This window comes from Pinus tabuliformis, chromosome 2_1 (genome assembly GCF_031772625.1).
Source record: "Pinus tabuliformis cultivar Carrire ecotype Pingquan chromosome 2_1, CPIR1, whole genome shotgun sequence".
In the NCBI taxonomy this organism is placed as follows: domain Eukaryota; kingdom Viridiplantae; phylum Streptophyta; class Pinopsida; order Pinales; family Pinaceae; genus Pinus; species Pinus tabuliformis.
The window spans coordinates 24,335,457-24,359,729 of NC_142299.1; the positions used below are offsets into that span (position 1 = coordinate 24,335,457).

At 38.1% G+C, this 24,273-nt stretch overlaps 1 protein-coding gene across 1 annotated transcript in view; it reads left to right on the top strand.

The window, feature by feature from the left end:
• LOC149198494 (RNI-like superfamily protein) overlaps positions 1-24,273 on the top strand; it is a 301,230-nt gene that overhangs the window by 60,755 nt on the left and 216,202 nt on the right. The window contains exon 2 of the mRNA XM_089402074.1: positions 12,150-12,209. Within this exon, the coding sequence (XP_089258200.1) occupies positions 12,150-12,209 (60 nt within the window). The remainder of the gene's footprint in view (positions 1-12,149; positions 12,210-24,273) is intronic.

The following is a 24,273-nucleotide window of genomic DNA, read 5'->3' on the forward strand; positions in this document are numbered from 1 at the left end:
ATTCTCCTGTGGACAGGATGATTAGTTCTCCCGTCGAGGCATCCTACCCATGCAATCTGGGACTCATGGGAAGTACCTCTCATCTGATCAATGAGCAGGGAAATGGGGTTAGGGACCATAGTAGTACTATCGATGGACGCATCAATGTATCTACCGTACTCCCTATGCGAGGATGACCTCCATTGATCTGGGATCAGTATGAGTGGTTTGAGACACTCTCTTGTGATATTGATTTGGGATCAATAAAACTGACTTTGGGCCAGTAAGAGTGATGTGACAATCTCTTCAGATGAAACTAACTTCGGGTCAGTAGAGAATGGTATGAGACATTTTCGATCAATTCTTCTTCTTCATGGTTCAGCAGAGTAGAGCTAAGCAGAGCTCAGCAGAGCAGAGCAGTGCAGGGCACTAATGGCAGAGATAGTACAGTTAGACATATGGATCAGCGGATGGAGTTCTCCCTAGTTGAGAGGGAGTGTTAAAATTGGAAACTAGGGCCAAACTCCATGTGGGTCATCTTATTAATGGAAGTTGATATTTTTCTTGGATCCCTCTCATCGAGAGGTGTAGGATTGATCTAAAGATCATCCGATTCCGATAAGTATTCATGGAGATATGAATTTATTTGTGTTATGGGACGATTCGTCAAAGTCGGCCAGCAACCAAATAAACTCCACTTGTGCTCAACATTTTAGTATAAATAGAGGTGGCGTTCAAGTCATTTCAAAACACTTGGGATCTCTTCCTCTCTACTTGCCTTTGGGTTTTAGTAGGAGGAGAGATCTTAATGGATAACGCTGCCCTAATCTAGAGGGCAGAAGCTGAAATTGTCGGAACAGCTGGGAAAGTTGACGCAGAGGTCAGAAGCCGGAATTGCCAGGAATTGCCGGGAAAGCTGACGCAGAGGTCAGAAGCCGGAATTGCCGGGAACAATCGGAATTGCCGGGAACAATCGGAATTGTTGGGAATTGTTGGAACTGCTGGAACAGCCGGGAAAGCTGACGCAGAGGGCAAAAGCCGGAATTGTCGGGAATTGCTAGGAAAGTTGACGCAGAGGGCAGAAGCCGGAACTGTCAGGAATTGCCGGGAATAATCGAATTGCCGAGAATTGTCGAAACAGCCGGGAACAACCGGAACAACTGGAACAACCAAATTGCCGGAACTGTCGGAACTGCCGAAACTGCTCGGAACTGTCGGAACTGCTCGGAACTGCCAGAACTGTCGAGAACTGTCGGGACTGCTGGAACAGCCGAAATTGTCGGGAACTGTCGGAGCATCTGTCTCCGAAGGAGAGCAGCATGCAAGGGACAACTAACTAATATTGGGACAGTTGTATGGTACTTAGCAGCGAATACACCAAGCATGCAATGTTACAACTAGCATGCAAGGGACAACTAGCATGCAACAGCAAGCATGCTAAGGACAACAAGCATGCTAGGGACAACAAGCAAGCAAGGTGCAACCAACACATAGGTCAGTATGGCAACATGGTGCAGCAATGGCACATAATGCAATACAGTGATGGGTACAGTCATGATCAACATAGTGATGATGGGTGCAGCATGGTGTAGCGCGGTGAGGTGCAACATGATGACGAAATGCAACACAACGATAGGTGAAGGAGTCACCTTGGAGAATAAGTTGAAGCAGCATGTCTTCAACTGATCTCATTCTTGTTAGAGATGATCTATGTTCTTATCTAGATAAGTCAAAATGTTGACTTCTGTTGTAAACGTACTATCTCTCTCTCTGCTGAACTATTGAAGAACATATAAGAAAAATTGATCAAGGGTTTCCCCACATTGGGGTTTGTCCATGGCTAGCGCCACATCTTATGTCCTCTTGTCTTGGCTTGTCTTCTGCGATTTATGTTTATGTTCTATCTGTAGTTTACTTTAACGCTGATGTGATTGCTAATCTGGAAAAGATATTGAGCTAACTGTGAAGATTGAAATAAATTGCTCTAAGCATAGAACATACCTAAAATTAATAGTAAGAGATAATTTGATTATGTATCAATAAAAAATGAAGGGGATTTTTGACAGAAAAGCCAAAGAAATTGATTTTAAAGTTGGAGACCTGGTATTAAGGTGGGATACAAGAAGAGAAGATAAGGGCTAACTTGGGAAGTTTGATCCTCTCTGGTATGGTTGATTCAGGATTATAGAAGCAAGGGCAAATAATACATTCTTCCTGGAGAATTTTGATGGTGAAACTTTACAGCTGATTGTCAATGGGCAGTGCCTCAAACATTATTACCAATTCCGAAGCACAAGTATCCTATCATTGTAGATACCAGAATGAATTCATTGTACAAATTCCATAGAATTAAAATGGGCTAAGCAATATATGACTCCATGCCCGAGGTGAAGGCAATGATTTGCAGTTCTTAGTGCTTTTGTGGCAAAAGCACTATCCCCAGGTGGAGCCAGATGTTGTAGCATCCATCGTCATTTAAATTTCATTTTCCATTTTGTCACAAAAAATAAAAAATCAAATATTATGTTCTAGAAACAAAATTAAAAGAGAATGTGAAAGTCCGAAAGTGGTGATTTGTTTTATATTATTGATGGCTTTCGAATCAGATATAAGGTGGGGCCCCGACCCATATGTTAAAGTTCGGGTGGTATCTAGAGATTTAAGAAAGTAGCAGGTAAAGTGCTTTGCGGGGGAGCAACGAGCATGAGTTATAACTCAGGCTCAACCCCCGCAGTTGACCATGACGTCAAGGCATTTGACCGAGATCTACGGCCTGAGATTGCTACGAGGGTTCAAGTCCGATGAACATCCCGTACACTCCCTACCCCCGCAGCGGGCCACCCCCATCGTTCCACTCCATCTCATCTCCTCCACGTCATCCGCCACCCTCATTCATTACCGTCCACCTCATTCACCATACCCCGTCACCTCATCTGCCACTCCATTAATTAGTTACATTAATTATAGGTTTTCCCCCTGTTTGAATATTATATGTATAAAAGACAGGCAAAACCCTGTTGTATTAGTCTTTTGTTTTAGTACTAAGCGACCTTGCAGCCAGTTCAACAAATCTGAGTCAGCAGGACCATCTACTCAAGCCACAGATTCAAACAGCGAGCAACAATCACCAATCATACTCTGATTTCTGTTACTTCTTGTTATCTTATTTTCTTGAGAAGAATGAGGTGTCTTTTACCCTCCAATGTAATATTCTGTAATGGCTTTTACTTTAGACAGTTAGAAGGTAGTTAAGCAGTTTTGACAGTTTTGGTAGTTGCCCACTGTCCCATGATGTATAAAAAGTGGCAAAATTATAGAAAAAAGGTCCGAATTTTGAAGAACCGGGAGACTATGCTATTGTATTTTTGATAAACTGATGATTAATGAAAGAATCAGGAGTTTTCCACACATTGTTGGGTATGATTTTGTAATTTCTCTGTTATGTGTCATCATGTGTCTTCCTTTCTTTAAGTATGGTAATGAAGCTGCAAGTCTTTGTTTACTTATGTGAATGAAGTTAAAATTCCTTAAAAGAGCGCTCCTATATTTAAAGTTCCTACTTCTACATTTCTTCTAAGTTACAGATAATAGTTTATGTGAAAAACAACATATTGTCTCTAACTTCTCAAAGCATTCTTCACTCAACATTTATATTCAACATCTTATGGCATTCTGAGACTTTCATATCACCAAAATATTAAGGGTTCAAAGTCAGGTCCTTCAGGCCCTTCACATGAGGATACATCATACGAATAAGTGACATGAATAATAAAAATTAATGTCTTAAGCACAATTTCTACACAGCCAAGAAATTGGTTTCTTAAGGGACAACACTAGGGTTTGAGCTATGGGTGTAAACCCTATATCAGAATATGAAATTGCTGATGATGATGGATTCTACCCTAGCAAAGACATGGAGAGTGGAGTTAATGATTTGCATGGCTTTGGAGCCTTGTTCTTGTGGGATGTGAGACTAGGCAAAGTTCATGGAGAGATTAGCTTGATGAGTCTTGAGCTTGGTGTGATGCCTTGCTTAGAAGAAGACTTGGTTATTGTATCCTTGATATTCTGTTAAACTCACATGGACAATAAAACAATGTGAAAGATAAATCATTCAGTACATTTTTTTATTAACAGAAGATGTACATTTATAATGCAATGTTGTGACTCTTGGGTTTCAGATCCCAAGGTCTCTTGGACTGCTTAGTCTTTTCGGCTTCCACACTAACCCTTTAGGATTAGGTGTCTAACATTCCCCCCCTTAATCCGAAGGGTTATGTATGAGTCCAAGAAGAGAGCTGTAATACAAAATGTGCAAAAAATGCATGGCAGCACTAGGCTGAATGTGCTCTATGAAATGTTGGTAAAAAAGGGCGGTGGTTTAAGGATGACCACCAACACTGGAACGCTTAGTGCAGTTCCCGGAACTCTTCCAATACTGGCAAGAAACTGAAGTTTTCTGCTAGAGGAAGTGTTCTCAATCCGTGATGGTTTAAGGATGACCAACAACTCTGGAATGCTTAATGCAATTCCTGGAACTCTTCCAAAACTGGCAAGAAGCTGGAGTCTTCTGCTAGAGGAAGTGTCCTTAATCTGTGATGGTTTAAGGATGACCAACAACTCTGGAATGCTTAATGCAATTCCTGGAACTCTTCCAAAACTGGCAAGAAGCTGGAGTCTTCTGCTAGAGGAAGTGTTCTCAATCTGTTCACGGGCATCTTTGTCTCTGGCTACAACTCTGAAACTGGTGTGGCAGGTTGTGGCTCAGGCTCGCTTGATGTGACTTTGAAGCTTGTAGATGACCATCATTTCCCCCCTTGTCAGATACAAGGTGAGAAGATGGAGAAAACTCAACTGCAAGACTGTTCAATATTCTGGAACAAGTTCTAACATGTGTTTGGAATATCTTCTTGGCTGTTGATGCCCATTGCCAAGAAGCGATCCATCCAAGATGAATCTTTGTTCTTGCAGGACGTTTGTTTCTGAAGCATCTGTTTGAAGAATGATTGGTTTTATGACAGTGCTTACATGGATGAAGATCAAAACAGTGATCTTTCAAATGGCCAACTCGGTCACAGTGTTGGCATTTTACAATCTGTTGTTGTTGTTGCTGCTGTGGAAGAGGGGCAGATTCTGGAACAGCTGAAACTGAACTGTCATAAGGAGCAGGTGAACTGTCATGAATGAATCCAGCACTCTGAAACTGAATGGGCTTGGCATAGTCTGGAATATGAAAGGACAAGTCCTTGTCATATCCAAGACCAGTTCTGTGCTTGTTGTGGACAAGCTGTTCCCAAGGTCTGATGATGGGCTTGGGAAGTGCAGACTGAGTTTCTGCATCTGCATTTACAACTGCTTTTGAATAGGGCACTAGATGTGATTCAGCCTCAACTTTATACTGTTGATGTTGATGGGAGTCCGTCTCAATATTCTCAATAGGCTCAGAATTACTACGCTTCTGTTGAAGCTCATCTCGCTGGAACTGAGATTCCAGTTGCAGAAAATCAATCTTTTCTTGTGCATTCTATAGACAATTTATGATATCGGAAAGATTGTCCTTGTTGATGTTTACCATCCCATCGTCATTGGATTGTATCAAAGTATTTAATAAATCTAATACATCATAAATTAAAGGCATTTTCTGGACTTTAACAATCAATGTGCCAATCAACCAACAACAATCACTGTGATGCTAAAAGAACACTACTTTCATGAACCATATCCATGTTAGACATACATACTTATGCAGTAGTGAATATAACAAGGGATCAACAACTCTGGAATCAGCGAGTCAATACCTCTTTTCTTCAAAGATATAATGTCATTATCATCTCAAGAGCGAGTTCGATCCATACAGAGTTTAGATCAGGATCTTAAAAAATACATTTCAAGTCAGTTGATGTAGCTGCTGATCTAGAGGCTTTATCAAAGAAGTGGCCGCTGGAGATTAGTCAAAACGTAATGAATCAATGCATGAACACTGGAGCTTTGGTAAGGCAGAACTTTATGGATATAAACCAAGTGTATACCAGCACACGAACTAATGTAACATAGTCATTCAAATCAGAGCGTCGAATGCAATGATATTTTCATCCCTATCATTTCCTTTAAGTAACGTCAATTCTTCACAAATCTAATTCTCTCATCATTTGTCGTACCAGCAGAGCAATATCGTTTGGATTTCATTAGAAGGCTCAGTCTTCAGCCTTTCTCAGGGATACATGGAGGGAACAATTCTGAACTGTACACAACGAAATCAGCACATCGATAAAAACCTTACGCGGCTCGATTGGGGAGAGATGGACGGCCAAAGCTTCTTCTATAATGGTTCATCCGATGAGCTCTGTACACCCAAGGATGCCTCCTGTAGTAATTGCACTTCGTATCCCGACTCTTGTCTTTCGTGTAACGCCACTGGAGGAACATGTTATCATACTGCTGCATATGGCCGACAACAGGATTATTGCATTTGCCATCGTGGTATGTATGGCAGCAATTGCTCTGAAGGACATCACGCTGCAGATTATTATATGCTATCCCCGCTGCGCTACCATTCAACAAACGCAAATCAGAGCACCGCGCAGAACTTATTACTCATACATTGTAGAAACCGCGCAGAACTTTGGGAAGAAAATACCATCCTCGTAAAAGCTAGAAACGGGAGGTTCTAAGATCGAAGGAGAGGCGTTAATTTTGTGATCCCGATGGCTTCGGCAGGTTGCAAAGCAATTTTCTGAGTCGCCCAATAACTTCATAAAAACAACGTATAAAGACCAATCGTTTTCAAAACCATGGAATACATTACCGGCTTTTATGCAAAGCTGCAATTAAAGCACATTGTTTCTGTGTAAAGCACATTGATCAGCTACCGAAGAGACGTGGAACGAGAGACATGCTTACTGTGAATATCGACTCAGAACACAACTGATACTCCTCTCGACTCAGAACACAACTGAACACAACTTATACTACTCTCGGGAGAAATGCAAATGCTATAACTTCGACAAACGCAGGAAATTTTCCACCGTGGATATATATCACAAAATACCATACCATTCAAACGCATGTAGCAGTTCAAATGCACCAGGTCACGATACCAGAAACGCATCAACGCTTCAGGCTTCAGAGGAACGCATCCACGCTTCAGGCTTCATATCTTCTCCAGATGGGCCACATGCCTCCATGCGCTGGCTGTTCATTCAAATATTCAAGCGCAGAGAGGGGTAGCGTTAGGTATTCCTTGCTGGCGGTATGTCAGGTATTCCTGCGCGGAGAGAGGCAGCGATACATTCAAATATTCATGCATAGAGAGGGACAGTATCAGGTATTCCTGGGCGGAGGCACCAAAAACGCACATTCAGCAGTGCAGAGAGCGCAGTGTCAGGACAGAGGGCGCAGAGGCGTTATAAGGCAGCGGCAGCATGTCAGGAGCGCTGGAAAAGAATATGGCAGAGGGCCAGGACTGACATGCACATAACAGGCCACAGAAAAACAAGTGGCTCTGATACCATGTTAAACTCACATGGACAGTAAAACAATGTGAAAGATAAATCATTCAGTACACTTTTTTATTAACAGAAGATGTACATTTATAATACAATGTTGTGACTCTTGGGTTTCAGATCCCAAGGTCTCTTGGACTGCTTAGTCTTTTCGGCTTCCACACTAACCCTTTAGGATTAGGTGTCCAACATATTCCATGAAGGTTTTGGTGTGTGTGTTGATACAAGAGATGAAGGCCTATGGTTTGAGGACTCGAACCCTAGGATGGACATGTAGATTTGAACGCTAGTGCTAGAGTTGCCTTGCCATGTATTCATGTGATGCAACATCGCTAGGGTTTACAAACCCTAAGGAAAACAATTGATGGATACTCAAATTGTGATTTTATTGTTCGTCCTATTGCCTTAGCTTTGATTCGTTTGCAGCATGAACTCAAATCCTTCCTAAACATTATTACTTTTGAGTGACTAATTTGGTTTTTTTTGACTTTTGCTTATTTAAATGAATATTATTTGTTTAATCTCAAATGGATGTAACATATGCATAGTATATAAAGTGTTTTGGGTATTATTTGTGGGATTTGCATTACATGAGTTAATATGATTTTGCAGGCAGGAAATTAGTGCAAAATTGATGAAGAAAATTGAGGTCAATATCAAAAGGGGGTTTTGATCAATGTTGCATTAATCGTTATCAGGATTAAATCGGCGCGGGGAAAAAATCGGTAAAAATCTGGAAAAAATCGTAACATACAAAAATATTCATTTTTTTTCAATTTTTTTAATATGTAAAGCATCTACAACATAAAATAAATACATTGACACATAAATATGATAAAAGAACTATAAGATGTTTAATATCATTTCTAGTGCCACATCACACATAACAGTGAATCATGTCCTGAATAGTAAGTCCTGACTCATGACTCCCAACTCAGCCTCAAAATATCAACAAAAAATATAATAATGTATCTCATATCATGAGTCATAATGTCATATACAATGAAATGAACCAAATAACTAAAGTCTAATACTACTGATTTCCTTTGCCCCTCTAGATGTAGATGTCGATGGAGTTGGCAATGGACTTTGCTGTGCTCTACAAGCTGAAGAACTAGGAGCTACAGGGGTAGACCAGGGGTAGCTTGGGTAGGTTGTGTCACCTCCTCCTCCTCATAGAAAAAAAAATATAAATTTATTTATTTATTTTTATTTATATATATATATATATATATATTTTTTTTTTTTCTGCAAGTTTTTCCGATTTTTACGAAAAAATCGCCGAAAAAAAAAACATGTATTTATCGGCCAATAATATCGTCGATTTTAAAAACTCGCGATTTTACGATATAATTGCGATTAGTGCAACACTGGTTTTGATCCTCATACCATTGATCCTTTTCAATAATCCACCACATATCTATCAATTAATTTGGTAAGGAATGCAGGGGATTTTGTTCCCTCATCGTTAACAAGAGACCTTCAAGACTGCTAGCACTAGGAGGTAGTAATAAACTCATCAGACCTTGGGATCTCATTCAAGATCCTGAAATTCAGGTTAGTACAAGAGGTAGAGTAGGAAATGAGACCAATCAATCAAGGGTTTGATTAAGTGAGTTAGGAATGTTTGCACCATTTCAAGTATAAATAGACTTAGATGATAGAGTTTGATGCTGTTAGGACTAGTTTGAATTGTGCTGGAGAGACAGAATTTTGTCTTATTTGTTATATGACATTTTTTGAATAGGAAAGAACAGGATTTATTGACATTTTGAGTCTTTAAGAGTTTTTAAAGGTTCTGGGAGTCCCCTTGAGTAAATCCCACTCATGGGAAGGTCATAGGAATTTCCTCTCATTCCATTTTCTATTCTTAGAATTTCTATTATGAATTTGGCTAGACTTCTATAGAACATAATGGTTGTTTGTATGTCAAATCTGTATTTTCATTTCTTGTGTGACAACCAAATCTGGCTCACCAATTGAATATCCAAAATACATGGAATATAAAGAAAACCATTAGGATAAAATAATATATTATATATTTAATAGATGATTGAGAGATGATATGGTAGGATTACAAATGAGGGCCCCATATAAATACCCAGGTTGGAGTTCCCTTCCATTAAGAGTCATGTTCTTTAATATAGACATGTCCTTTCATTAGGATGTGTCTCTTGACCAATTAACAATTATTATTTATTGATATTTGTTACATCCCACAGTATTCATGTTTCCATGTATTTCTGCAATTGCTTTTGTTTCTTTACTTTATAATGATCAATGCTTTGGAGTGGATCTTGTGAATCTATAACGTGCTGAACTAATGTTGTGCAGATTTTTCTAATATAGTTGCTGGACAGTGGTCATTGATTCAAGGATTTTTTTCACTTTGATTAGCTTCTCATCTACTAGGCAATGTCCCTATCTCTATTTGAATTTTAGCATATGACAACAAGAGATGGAAGTTAAAGCCATTACCTTAGTCCCTGGAAGGTGAACTAGAATGAGTTACCACAATTGTTTATTTGTGTTTGTAGAAAAATGTAGCTTGGACAAGAACAAGCTTGCACAGGTTTTAGTGTGAACATGTAGGAAGTGGTTTGAGACATTGTGAAAGTAAGCACTTAGGTAATTAATCTATTTTGTAATTAACATAAGAAAGTAGGTAATTAATTCTATTCTGTAATTCAACTAAGAAAAATTGAAATTTGTTATAATTTGCAGTTGATGTAGCTTGTACAAGAACAAACTTGCACCTGTTTGCAGTGGATAATTTCGGAAGTTGGTAATTACTTCTGTTTTGTAATTCACCTAGGAAAAAATAAAATATCTTATAATGCAATTGATGTAGCTTTAACAAGAACTTACCTGCACATGTTTTAGTGTAAACATGTGGGAAGTGGTTCAAGAAATTTTGAAAGTGAACACTCAGGAAAAGTGGGCAATTAATTCCATTTTGTAATTGAGTTAAGACAAAATGCAATATATTATGGTTTGCTGTTGACTTAGCTTAAAGAGTCTAATAAAGTGTTTAATACATTAATGATAGATTTAATCCATGCCATACATCTCAGGATGAGATTAGGGTTTTTCAACAAAGCATAAGACAAGATTGAAGAGAGAAGAGGTAAATCACAGTTGAGCAGATCCAGTGAGCTAGAGGAGCCAGAGTTACAGGAGGAGGCAGTCATACAACAGGCTGTACATATCTCTTTTGGGTGTTTTGGGGACGGTAAAGCTATTGGTCTAGGAAGTTGTAGATGTCACCTTGTAAGCTTCTATATAAGGAATGAGAAGCTGCTTTGAAGGAGAAATCTTCTGTGGATGCTGTATATTTAATTCATGCTTCCACTATTTACTTTTCCAGCTATTGTGTGATTGATACTATATTTAGAAAAAGTAAATTTCAGCAGTTAAATAAATTCAGTTTAATTTATTTGCTTGAGATCATAAGGATATCAGTCATTGAGTTAGAGATTTGAACATTCTTGTCACAATATTACTAGAGTTCTAAATCAGATTAGATTCTTGTAGTTTGCATATACATTGCACAATAAGTTTGCACGCTTCATGGGTTGACAATTTAAGTTGAAGCTATAGAATTCAATATATATTGTTGCAATTCTGTGGCCCAATAACAACAGTACTAGTGTGGAGAGTTTGTGTTACAAGCTTCTTGTTGAAGCTCAATAAGACTTGCTTGTGATGATGCTAGCTTGTTATGAAACTTTGGTGGTGGCTAGGGTTTTCATGGTCTTCCCTAACTAGGGTTTGGAGAGCTAGAGATTTTTCGAGCTTTGTGATAAAATCGTAGTAGGTACATGTACTTCATTTCTTCTAAGTTTCCAGTTGTCCGAAACTGTATAATTGCCAACTTGATTTTCAACTTTAGTTATGTTCTTGATTGGGTAATTTCCAACACTTGTTGTTCATGCTGATTTGTCATAACATAGAGCTAAAATTGGTAAGTGATTTAACATATAACTTGAAGATAAGAGAGCTGATTTTTTGCTGTAAAATATTCTGTGCTAAATTGTATTCAGATCTGGTATATGCTTGGAAAAGTTTGCCCTAAGCACTGAAACTTGTTGGCATATGGTTGGTATCTTTTCTCTTGAGCTTCCTGGTGTGTTGGGTTTAAGTGAAGTGAAGTAATGACCTCTGTTTTCTGCTGTAAATGAATTTTTCAAGTCAGCCTTAAGGCTAGAAGATCACAGGGATTAGATTTTGGGAAACCTCTAGTAAGAGGTGAAATTCCAGTTTTGCATTAATTGCTCTAAACCAATATTTCAACAATTAGTTTTGAGTTGAGCAATTTTCTCCTGAAACATTATATGCTTAGTGTGTAAAATGCTCCCTTTCTTCAAATTGAGCTGTCATGACAAGTGGAGTTATCATTGCTATTAGTTTGCTTCATACCACCATTTGTCGATCACTTGTTCAAATGCATGTAGAATATTATGTTGAATAAATGGACAATGTCATTCTTTGTGTTTTTATAAAATTGTTATTTGTCCTCCTAGTTATTAGAGACATTTTCTTAGACATATTCTGGTGACTAAGTTTCATTGTGATTACTCTAAACTCACAACCTTGAGAGAGAGAGAGAGAGAGAAAGAGAGCATATGTATGACAACTAACATAAGTTAAATGTCTGCAAGAACACAGGTCCTTGACTTGCGGGAAATGAACAATGCAGGTGACCGGATGATTGCAGCTCTTTCATTGGTTTGTTTTGAACTTCTTATATTATTTCACAACATTAGCATCTTAGCTGTTTATCCAATTCCCTATTTCCTATGATATGGATCTTTTTTCCCTTTGTTGCCAAATTGTATTTGTTTTTTAAAAGGTTTTATTTTCTTAAATTGGATTCAAGACATAAGTGCATGAAGAAACAAATTTAAGCACATGTATAATGAAATTCTATATTTTGCGAGAAATTATAACTTTCTTTCAACAAAGGGGAATTCTGCAAATTTGTCAGATGACTCAGATAAAAACTTAGAACAAAGTTATCTTATGTCAGTGATGTTACGTACAATCATCTTTCTCAATAAGATAAGATTATTATATTAATATCTTACAAATGACCACAAAAGTAGGTCAATGGGACCAGCGAGTACAACCAATATGAATATAATGTGGGAGTGCTTTCAGCTTTAAAAATATAGGTTCTAGGAAATCGTTTCTTTCCCGTAAACCTCATTTGCCTTGTCTTGACCACACTTGTGTCAACAATTCCAAGAAGCAGAGTACATAACAGTGGATACAATTTTTTAAGTCATTGTCATCATTGTAATTCCAAATTCTGCAAAATTATTGTAAAATTCTAGTATGACTATGAAGCTATGTAACAAAACTGAGGTAAGCATTTGATCCTTAACAAAGGGTTTCACTCTAGGGAGTTTTTTAACCTCCCTAAATTATTTGTGTTTCTAAACACGAATAATTAGCAGAGTTTTTCTCCCAAGCATCCCCCAAAGCTAGGGTGGAATCCTCTGGTAAGGTCTTAGGTGAGTCCTAGTGTTATCGAGTCTATGTAATTTTATCATACTAGATCATGTGTCTTGTGTTGCAAAATTTGGTCGAGTCTAAAGAGGTTGTGTCTTTTTGTAAATTTCCCCTTCTATGGGTGATTATTGTAATATCTTGATGTAAAAGTGTTGTCTAGGAATATTTTTGGTGAATGGTTACTCATAGTTAGACACCATTGCCAAAATATTTTTTTAGACCCACTTAGAGGGTGGAAAATATGTATAATCCCCTCTTGAGCCTTTATTTAATTACGCTGGCAAGAATAAAAATAAATTAGTCATAAATTGTCAAAAGAAATAAAATGAGAGAAAAAATTAATCTCTCCAAGTGGAAAAATTATAAAAGAAATATTGAGGCTATTTTTCAAAGGGAAAAATTCAAGTCAAAATTATAGAGCCTCATTTTCAAGGCAAAATATCCCAGTCAAGAAATTTGTTGGATTAGGAAGACTATTTTTCCAGCAAATTGAATTTTTTGGACTAGGTGGTTAATTATTTTGCACAACTTACGACGATTCTATTTTCTGAAGATTCTGCAAGGGACTAGATGCACCTAGAAATTCGATTTTGGCCCATCTAGCTCATTTCTCAAGGGGATCGAAATTTTTGGAGATCTATGCAGTGATTATCAAGGGATAAAATTAATTTGGCAAGGATCAAGCCTTGGATCAAGTCAAACTAGCCGTTTTTCCACTTGGAGGGGTCTAGAACTCTCATTTTTCCTATATATGGAAGCTTAAGGCTCCTCATTTGAATAATGATCAATCTGAGTCTAGTCTTGTAACGAAAAATCTGAAGCAAACTGTGAGTCAAGCTGCTGGATGTAATTTGTCTTTTGCACTAATAAATAAAAGACTTTGGGGCTATGTTGCACGAAACTTCAGGGAACATGACGTTTCGGGTCGTTCCCGTACGTGAAACTCCGAAACTTGGCCGAAACTCGACCATCATGTAATCATCTATTGGAGTTAATATAGACTTGTTTTTCCTTCTAAATTGTCATCATTGGGTCTTATTCCCTTTTTTCTTGCAAGATAATGTGTTATTCACTTATTTATTTATTTATATATACATATATGACGTTTGAAGCGAACAAAGTTCCTTCTTAAGATTAATTACTCCAAAGGACTTGGAATATCAAATTATCCATTAAGGATGTAAATATTATATTAAATATGTGAATAAGAATAAGAATGATGATGAATTACAATGAGAACAAGAGGCTTGCTTATATACCACGCAAGTGTCTCTTCATGAAGAGTCATGTCTTATTAGACATGCCTCTTCAACCTAATTACTACTTAACTAATAGTTAATTATGATTATTATCATTTACATTATTTATATACTTAGTCGTTACATTGCCTCCTTCCTCAAGGAGCTTTGTCCTCAAAGCTTGTCGATGAAAAAAGGCTTGATCTCTTTTTCAGCTTTGAAAGTCTTTCTCTCTTGGAACAGTCATCTTCGTCGATACAAGTTGATATGATCTTCTTAGTGACAAACAAAATTGTCGCACTGAGAAGGGATCAGACCATCCCAGATTAATCTTCTGTATAGCATTCTGATCACTAAAATTTTGTAACGACTTGTCAGCATAAGACGGAATTGATGTTACGTCATTATTCTCTGAAACATTAATTTGTTGTCTTGGTTCTGACTGGTTCAAATATGTAGCATGGTTGATTCGTCTGTTCTCATGATTCGGATGCCGATATGGAACTTTTTTGGTTTGATTTCTCCTTACTGGGCATGTGCCAATTTTTATATTTTCTTCTGGCAAAGATGTTGTTGAGATGGTTATGGAACATTCACTTGGGATGTTCATTGTCTGAACTGCAACATCTAAGTGTGTCGTTTCTTTAACTGACTTGTCTTCTTGAGTTGTCATATTCACTCGATCGGTATTTGTTGTTTTGTCATCAACTTGAATTCCTACATTTGATGCTTCTTTCTCGATAAGTTGTTGTACCTTGTTTTCTAATGACTTCTTATCCTTCTTAAGTTTCTTAATTTGCGACAGTAATTTTTCGCTATGGTTTTTAAATCGAGAAACTTCTTCATTTTTGTCAACATTGATTTTGTCAATTTCTTTTTGCATATTTTGTAATACCTTTTTACCTTCTTGAGACATTACTTTTGAAATATCTGAGATATCTTCTGGTGTTACTGAATTTGGTTTTAGTGTAAAATCTTGGAGCGTTATTTTCCTCTTGTAAGAAAAAGTTAAAAACTTCTTCTTTGTATTTAGAATAAAGGAACCTAGAGTTTCCATCCAAGGTAACCCCAAAACAATGTCACTATCGTAAAAACGTAAGGTTTTCATGGTGAATTTTGAGGTAAAAGTATAATCTCCAATATTTAGGTGTAAATTGCTTATATCATATTGTTTGCCACAAATATTTGTTTCAACTATATTTGATTCAGGAATCACCAATTGGTTAGCACATTTAGGACTAACATAATTACTTCTTTCAACAGGACAGATAGAGATTATGATGTCTCTTCCTGCAAGCGATCCTTTGATTTGAAATAATGTATCAACATATTTACCAAAGGTTTCAGGAAACCTTTCATTACTAGTCTCCATTTTACTCTTTAAATATTAAATACCTTTTTAAATCACTCCTTTTTTTATAATAATTTTTTTTTATATAAAACCCTTTTTTTCTTTTCCTTTTTTTTTTTTTAAATTTTATATATTCTCTTAATTTATAAAATATATTTCCACTTCTCTCTTATAAAAATCTAATATTAATATATATATATATATATATTTCAAATATTCTCTTCTTCTTCTTCTTTTTTTTACTTTTTTAATAAATTTTTTTATATAATAAATTTTTATTTTTATTTATTTATTTATTTTTATATATAATTATAAATTATATGTATTATATAATTTTAATTTATATATATATTATAAAATTATAATTATATAAAATTTATATATACTTTTTTGAGACCCACTTTTCCTTTTATATGTAACTATATAAGGCTTATATAGTATCCTTTTTTATAATTATAATAATATTTTTTTTTCTTAGAAAATTTGGATGAGACGTGACTCTTGGTACGGGCACAATCTTTAAATTTGAATGATTAAAATTATTTATATCACACCTTTTTTCTCCAGTGTTATCAAAGTATCTTTTACTTTTAAAATACCATGGGCAATTACCATGGGTTGTTTCTAAAACCACGAGCTTCTCCACGTAAAAAGTTTTAAATATCACTTGGTATGAGATTTTGTATCCCTTTTGGTTTTTTATTTTTCTTTTAAAATACCATGGGCTATTACCATGGGTTGTTTTTAAAACCTCCTGTAAAAAGTAATATTTACCTTTCACGTAAGAGCTTTTGTATCCCTGTTTTTTCTTTAACTTTTAAAATACCATGGGCTATTACCATGGGTTGTTTTTAAAACCTCCTGTAAAAAGTAATATTTACCATTCATGTAAGAGCTTTTGTATCCCTATTTTTTTCTTTAACTTTTAAAATACCATGGGCTATTACCATGGGTTGTTTTCAAAACCACGGGCTTCTCCACGTAAAAAGTTTTAAATATACTTGGTATGAGATTTTGTATCCGTTTTGTTTTTTCTTATGGCCAAAGGCCTAGAAAAACGGAGAAAAGGAGAAACTCCCAAATTCTGAGCAAAATGCTTCAATTGTACGGCAACAAGGTTGATGAATTTGGATAGCCAAGGACCTAGATAGGAGAACGAGCTCTGTGCACCGGTTAAGCAACCTAGAGGACCGAATTGCTCTGATACCACATGAAGCGAACAAAGTTCCTTCTTAAGATTTATTACTCCAAAAGACTTGGAATATCAAATTATCCATTAAGGATATAATTTTTTTATTAAATATGTGAATAAGAATAAGAATGATGATGAATTACAATGAGAACAAGAGGCTTGCTTATATACCACGCAAGTGTCTCTTCATGAAGAGTCATGTCTTATTAGACATGCCTCTTCAACCTAATTACTACTTAACTAATAGTTAATTATGATTATTATCATTTACATTATATTTATATTATTTATATACTTTATTCGTTACAACGTTTGCGCTGACGTTTCCATTTTTGGGAGGTGATGTTTCTAAATGTACCCGTTTCGGAAACTTCGAAACGTTTCAGCGTTTCGTGCAACTTAGCTTTGGGGATTTATGTTGCGATGGTGTTCCTTTCTCGCTTCATGTGGTAATGTTATTCTAAATCGTGCTTTAATGCTCTATTGAATTATATTGTCAAGTTATTATTTCATTTGCTAGTGGTTGGATTATCTATTTTCACAGGTATCTTGCATTAGGTACTGGGTTTAGAAAAGCGTTCTAGCTCGCTTGATCTAGTAGGTATCTTCAGATCTTGAGGGTTTTAACGTGTATCTAGCCCCTTATGATCTAATAATGTTATTTCAAGTGTGAATAGATAATTTGATATTCAGATCTTGGGCGTGAGGGGAAGTCTTCGGTTGGACCAGCCAACTCCTGAGACGAGGTTTAAAAGCCCATCGTGTTAAATTTTCCAAGTCTTATCTAACGATTTGTGTGCAACAACTTGGCCATGGCATAAAATTAAAAAATTATTTCTCCACTCAAATTTTCTTCTAATTCAATTGAGCAATAAAGTTAGATCCGCTTATTAGAGCTTGTAATTTTCATCTTGTGAATATTGTAAATAATTTTGTAAAATTATTTTACTAACCCTTGTGTTTTATTTTTCTAGTGTAAATAATTAGAGGGGTTTTATTTTCAAATTTGAATTTTATTTATAAATAGTGGAGGACGGCTAGCCTTTTGTCAAATTGCAGGTGCCAAAGCTCAAGGATTCAAAGCAAATTTAGAAGCTTGATGGCTTAAGCCCTCACCTAGCCTAGACGACTAGGGTTTGGGCAATTTTTCATCTTTGAAAGGGTCGTCTAGCCTTTTAAAGGAAGTCATTCAACTTTTGATGGTGGATCTAGCCTTTAGAGGCCTTGATCTACGATACCCAGGTCTCCAATCTTCAACGTCTAGCTCTTTTGTGGAGGCCGCTAGCCCTGGAGGGCTAATTCACTGCAAAAACCGAGTTCTCTTCAAGGATTTGTCATTTGAAGCTTTTGCAAGTGAAATTTTCTGGTTACAATTATTGTTTTAGCCTCAAATATGACCCTTTTGCTCTCTTGAAGGTAGATGCAAAGATTTTGAGGCCATCTAGGCTTGGCCGCCGGCCTAATTAGCCTTCCTAGGCTTAGCTGCAGGGGTTAGAGGCACTGTAGCTTCATCACATTTGTTCATTTCTTGGATCTAACCTTTGTTGTAGGCCTAAAATAAATTTTCAAAGGTTTTTGAGCGAGTTTCTCATTGCTAGATTGTCATTGGAAATTCTCCGATCTATAGAAGCCCTGTATCACTGGTTTTGTATGCTAATCATTTTTTTGTAGGCTTGGAATATACTTGAGGAAGAGATTTGGGCTTGATCTTCCATTAATCCACCAAATCTAGCCCTTTAGGCCTAGCCACAAGGCTTGAAGGCCTTTTTCACCTTAGCCGTGTTGATAAATCTAGGGGCAACAAGTGTAGGTGATTTCTCTTACTTTGTTAACTGTTTGTGATGTATTTTTACTTCGCTTAGTTAGCTTCTTCTTTCACTTATAATTATTAGTGTTTTTATTCATCAAACAACTACCAAACCATAAAGAACAATAAGACAAAGGACACAAGATATAAGCGATCAGCTAGGGCCAAAACCTCTCCAATCTGAGAGGAAAACCCATAAGAATTATTCTTCTTACCAAGACCAAGTCAACCTTGCCTCTTTTGTCAAGTCAAATTAGCTGCTTCTTTCTTGTCTTCAAATTCGGCCCTTGATTGCAACTTCAACCTTTTCTTCTGCAATTTCAGTCTGCTTGCAACTTTTGCAATTTTCGACCCTCGCTTCAGAATCCCAAGCCACACGTGTGAGGTGATAATGGAAAGTTTAAGTGGTTTCTCTCCTTCGCTTATCTTGGATACTTCTGCTTGTGAATTCGTCTAGCAAAAATGCTCTTTTCTTGGGCTATATATCGACTCCTTTAAGGTTTGCTATACCTTATTGCAGAAACCCTAGCTGTAGTCACACATGTGAGATGATTGACCCAAAAACAATGCTAGAAGACTTCGATCTTCTTCTCCTTCTCCTCGCTACTCAAGAGGCTCTCTTCTTCCTATTCACACTTCTGTTCTTGTTGTGGATGTTTGATGGATGATATCTTGAGTGAGGCTAGGTCGTCCTATATATAGGCTTCTCTCCCATGCTATTAGGCTGACTTGACATCATTCCTAGGCCAACATGTCTTCTTGATAGGCCGACTTGTCCTTTTGGAGGCCGATTTGATTGTTGCACATAGACAAGGTCTTGGAGGGTCTTTTTGACTAATAAATTTTCTTACAATATGTAACATGCCCCAAATGGGTCTTCCATAATGACAATGACTTAATGACTTGTAGACTCAATTACAAGCCCTAGACGCTCACAATGAGAGCTTGACCTAAAAATAAATTTCCTTGAGCATGAAACCCATGCCTTAAGAACAATAACAAATTTATTTTTCTTATTACATCAAATAATAAAATCATGATTACATATGTCATTATGAAGACTGAACCTAGTTACATATTTCAACACTCCCTCTTAACTAGGGAGGTATTCATAATCCTTACAAGGTACTCAAATATTCTCAATCTGAAGGATTCTCATAAGAAGAGTTAGATTGGTAACCCATCTGTATAACATCATACCTATTGAAAATAGTGTAACTAGGTTCGGTCTTCATTATGTCGAGTGTTTGCGTTAATGTATTTTTGTATTAAAAGAATTATTTTTGCTCTAATTAAGAGCTCAAGATAAGTCATATAAAAGTGAAGACAATCATGTATTATTTGTGTAAATGTAATGAATGTAAGTCCCTCTAGATCATCAAAGAAATACTCAAATGTGTACCCACAGAGTTACTAAAAAAAAATCGCTCAAAAGAAGGATATGGATTCACGTCGGCTCAGCTAATTAATGTATAGCATCATACCTATTGAAAATAGTGTAACTAGGTTCGGTCTTCATTATGTCAAGTGTTTGCGTTAATGTATTTTTGTATTAAAAGAATTATTTTTGCTCTAATTAAGAGCTCAAGATAAGTCATGTAAAAGTGAAGACAATCATGTATTATTTGTGTAAATGTAATGAATGTAAGTCCTTCTAGATCATCAAAGAAATACTCAAATGTGTACCCACAGATTTACTCAACAAAAACCGCTCAAAGGAAGGATATGGATTCACGTCGGCTCAACTAATTAATCAAAGGACATGTCGACTTAATCTAGGCTCATGTTGACCCAATAGATGAGAGGACAAGCCTATATATAAGCTACGTGTGGCTCCTCCAAAAGGCAATTCAATTCATGTCTCACGAAAAAGAGCAACAACATTAAGGTTGAGGAAAGAGAAGGTAGCCGCAGCACGTGAGGAAGTGTGTCGCCTCATATGAAGCCACCATTGAGCCTGCTCCTCATCACGACATTCGGATCTGGGTTAGGGTCTTGCATCACGTAACAATGTGGATGGTTTGAAGGGCAGTTCTGGCCGCAAACAAAAGGAGACTGTTGTTGAAAGGTGCAAGGCTATCTATTAATTTTAGTTATGTTCTATGCTTAGAGCAATTTATTTCAATTTTCATAGTTAGCTCAATATCTTTTCCAGATTAGCAATCACATCAGCATTAAAGTAAATTGCAGATAGAACATAAACATAAATCGCAGAAGACAAGCCAAGACAAGAGGACACAAGATGTGGCGCTAGCTAGGGACAAACCCCAATGTGGGGAAACCCTTGATCAATTCTTCTTATATGTTCTTCAATAGTTCAGCAGAGAGAGAGAGATAGTACGTTTACAATAGAAGTCAACACTTTGACTTATCTAGATAAGAGCATAGATCATCTCTAAGAAGATGATACATGAGATCAGTGGAAGACATGTTGCTTCAACTGATTCTCCAAGGTGACTCCTTCACCTATCGTTGTGCTGCATTTCGTCATCGTGCTGCACCCATCATCACTATACTGCATCTCATCATGTTGCTTTAATCATGACTGTACCCATCACTGTATTGCATTATGTGCCATTGCTGCACCATGTTGCCATACTGACCTATGTGCTGGTTGCATCTTGCTTGCTTGTTGTCCTTTGCATGCTTGCTGTTGCATGCTAGCTGTAACATTGCATGCTTGGTGTATTTGCTGCTAAGTACCATACAAATGTCCCAATGTTTGTTAGTTGTCCCTTGCATGCTGCTCTCCTTCGAAGACAGATTTTGCTCTCGCTATTCCAGCACATCCCGGCAATTCCGGCAATTCCGACAGTTCTGGCAGTTCCCGACAATTCCGGCAGTTCCGGCTATTCCCGACAGTTCCGACAGTTCTGGCAATTCCGGCAATTTCGGCTATTCCCGGCAGTCCCGACAGTTCCCGACAGTTTCGGCAATTCCGGCTATTTCGGCTATTCTCGGCAGTTCCGGTAGTTCTGGCTTTTCCCGGCAGTTCCGACAGTTCCCGACAATTTCGGCAATTCCGACAGTTCCCGGTAGTTTCTGCAGTTCCGGCAATTTCGGCTATTCTCGACAGTTCCAGTAGTTCCGGCAATTCCGGCTATTCTCGGCAGTTCCGATAGTCCCGACAGTTCCGGCAGTTCCCAACAGTCCCGACAGTTCCGGCTTTTCCCAGCAGTTTCGGAAGTTCCGACAGTTCGCTGCAGTTCCCGGTAGTTCCCACAGTTCCGGCTATTCTCGACAATTCCGGCAGTTCCGACTTTTCCTGGTAGTTCTGGCAGTTCTGGCTTTTCTCGGCAGTTTCGACAGTGCCGACTTCTACCCTCTGGATTAGGGCAGTGTTATCTCGTAGGATCTCTCCTCCTACTAAAACCCAAAGACAAGTAGAGAGGAAGAGATCCCAAGTGTGTTGAAATGACTTGAAGGCCACCTCTATTTATACTAAAACGTTGAGCACAAGTGGGGTTTATTTGGTTGCTGGCCGACCTTGACAAATTGTCCCATAACACAAATAAATTCATATCTCCATGAATACTTATCGGAATTGGATGATCTTTAGATCAATCCTACACCTCTCGATGAGAGGGATCCAAGAAAAATATCAGCTTCCATTAATAAGATGACCCACATGGAGTTTGGCCCTAGTTGCCAATTTTAACACTCCCTCTCAACTAGGGAGAACTCTGTCCGCTGATCCATATGTCCGACTGTACTATCTCTGCCATCACTGCCCTGCACTGCTGAACCATGAAGAAGAAGACTTGATCAAGAATGTCTCATTCCATTCTCTACTGACCCGAAGTCAGTTTCATCTGAAGAGAGTGTGTCACATCACTCTTACTGGCCCGAAGTCAGTTTTATTGATCCCAGATCAATATCACAAGAGTGTCTCAAACCACTCATACTGATCCCAGATCAGTTCCAGCTCTGCTCTGCTGAACCATGAAGAAGAAGACTTGATCGAGAATGTCTCATACCATTCTCTACTGACCCGAAGTCAGTTTCATCTGAAGAGAGTGTGTCACATCACTCTTACTGGCCCGAAGTCAGTTTTATTGATCCCAGATCAATATCACAAGAGTGTCTCAAACCACTCATACTGATCCCAGATCAGTTCCATTGATCCCAGATCAATGGAGGTCATCCTAGCATAGGGAGTACGGTAGATACATCGATGCGTCCATCGATAGTACTACTATGGTTGCTAGCCCCATTTCCCTGCTCATTGATCAAATGAGAGGTACTTCCCATGAGTCCCAGACTACATGGGTAGGATGCCTCGACAAGAGAACTAATCATCCTGTCCACAGGAGAACGAATCATCCTGCCCCACAGTCGCCACAAGAGAACTAATCATCCCAGTCCACAGGAGAACTAATCATCCTGTTTCACAGTTGCCACGGGAGAACTAATCATCTCGGCCCACAGGAGAACTAATCATCTTGTTCCACAATTGCCACGGGAGAACTAATCATCCCTGCCCACAAGAGAACTAATCATCCTGTTCCATAGTTGCCATGGGAGAACTAATCATCCTGGCCCACAGGAGAACTAATCATCATGTTCCACAGGAGAACTAATCATCCTGTTCCAAAGTTGCCACGGGAGAACTAATCATCGCAGCCCACAAGAGAACTAATCATCCTGTTCCGCAGTTGCCACGGGAGAACTAATCATCCCGGCCCACAGGAGAACTAATCATCCTGTTCCACAGTCACCACGAGAGAACTAATCATCTTGGCCCACAGGAGAACTAATCATCTTGTTCCACAGTTGCCACGAGAGAACTAATCATCCAGGCCCACAGGAGAACTAATCATCCTGTTCCACAGTCGCCACGGGGTATCACAGGGGAAGGTTGAACCTGTCATCTTGTACATGGCGCACCACCAAGGGAGGGCGAGTCGCCCTGTGGTCGTATGTTGCTCTAGTGAGTATCCTAAGCCCCCCAGAGCTCCCAGAGCTCAATGCATGCAACATGCAGGACCCTTATAAGAAGGTCTCTCAATGACTCCAAGTCATTCGGGAAAGTCACAGATTTGACCTTTCCCCGGGGCTTTGACAAAAAGTCTGCGACCTGTACATTAGTCTCAATGTGATGGAGCCTCCTTGCTCATCGACTTACCATTTCCTAGATAAGGCAGTATCTGATCTCTATTTGCTGGAGCAATCATCGAATACAGGATTCCTCAATAATCGAATCCCCCCTTTGGTTGTCATAGAGAATCATAGTGGTATTCATCATGTGTACAAACAACTCACTTAAGAGCTTCTGCAACCATGTCGCTTCACACGAGATCATACTCGTAGCTATGTATTCGGTCTTGGCGGTGCTTATAGCAACCGACTTCTGCTTCCTGCTCATCCATGATATCGAAGCAGAATCCAAAGAGAACCAACATTGAGAAGTGCTCTAGTGATCCTCGAAACTGCCTGCTCAGTCAACATTCGAATAATGATGCAGTTTCATATCTCCGGCAGTGTATCTCAATCCATGAGAGATTGTGCCCCAAAGATATCTAAGAAGATTCTTGGCACCAATCCAGTGAGGCTCAACCAAATATGAGCTTACCATGCTAATTGCAAAACATATATCCGGACAGAAGTTCACCAAGAACATCAATGCGAATGAGTTTATGAAACTCAGAGGCATTTCCCAAATCTAGTTTGACATCACTACCATATAACTT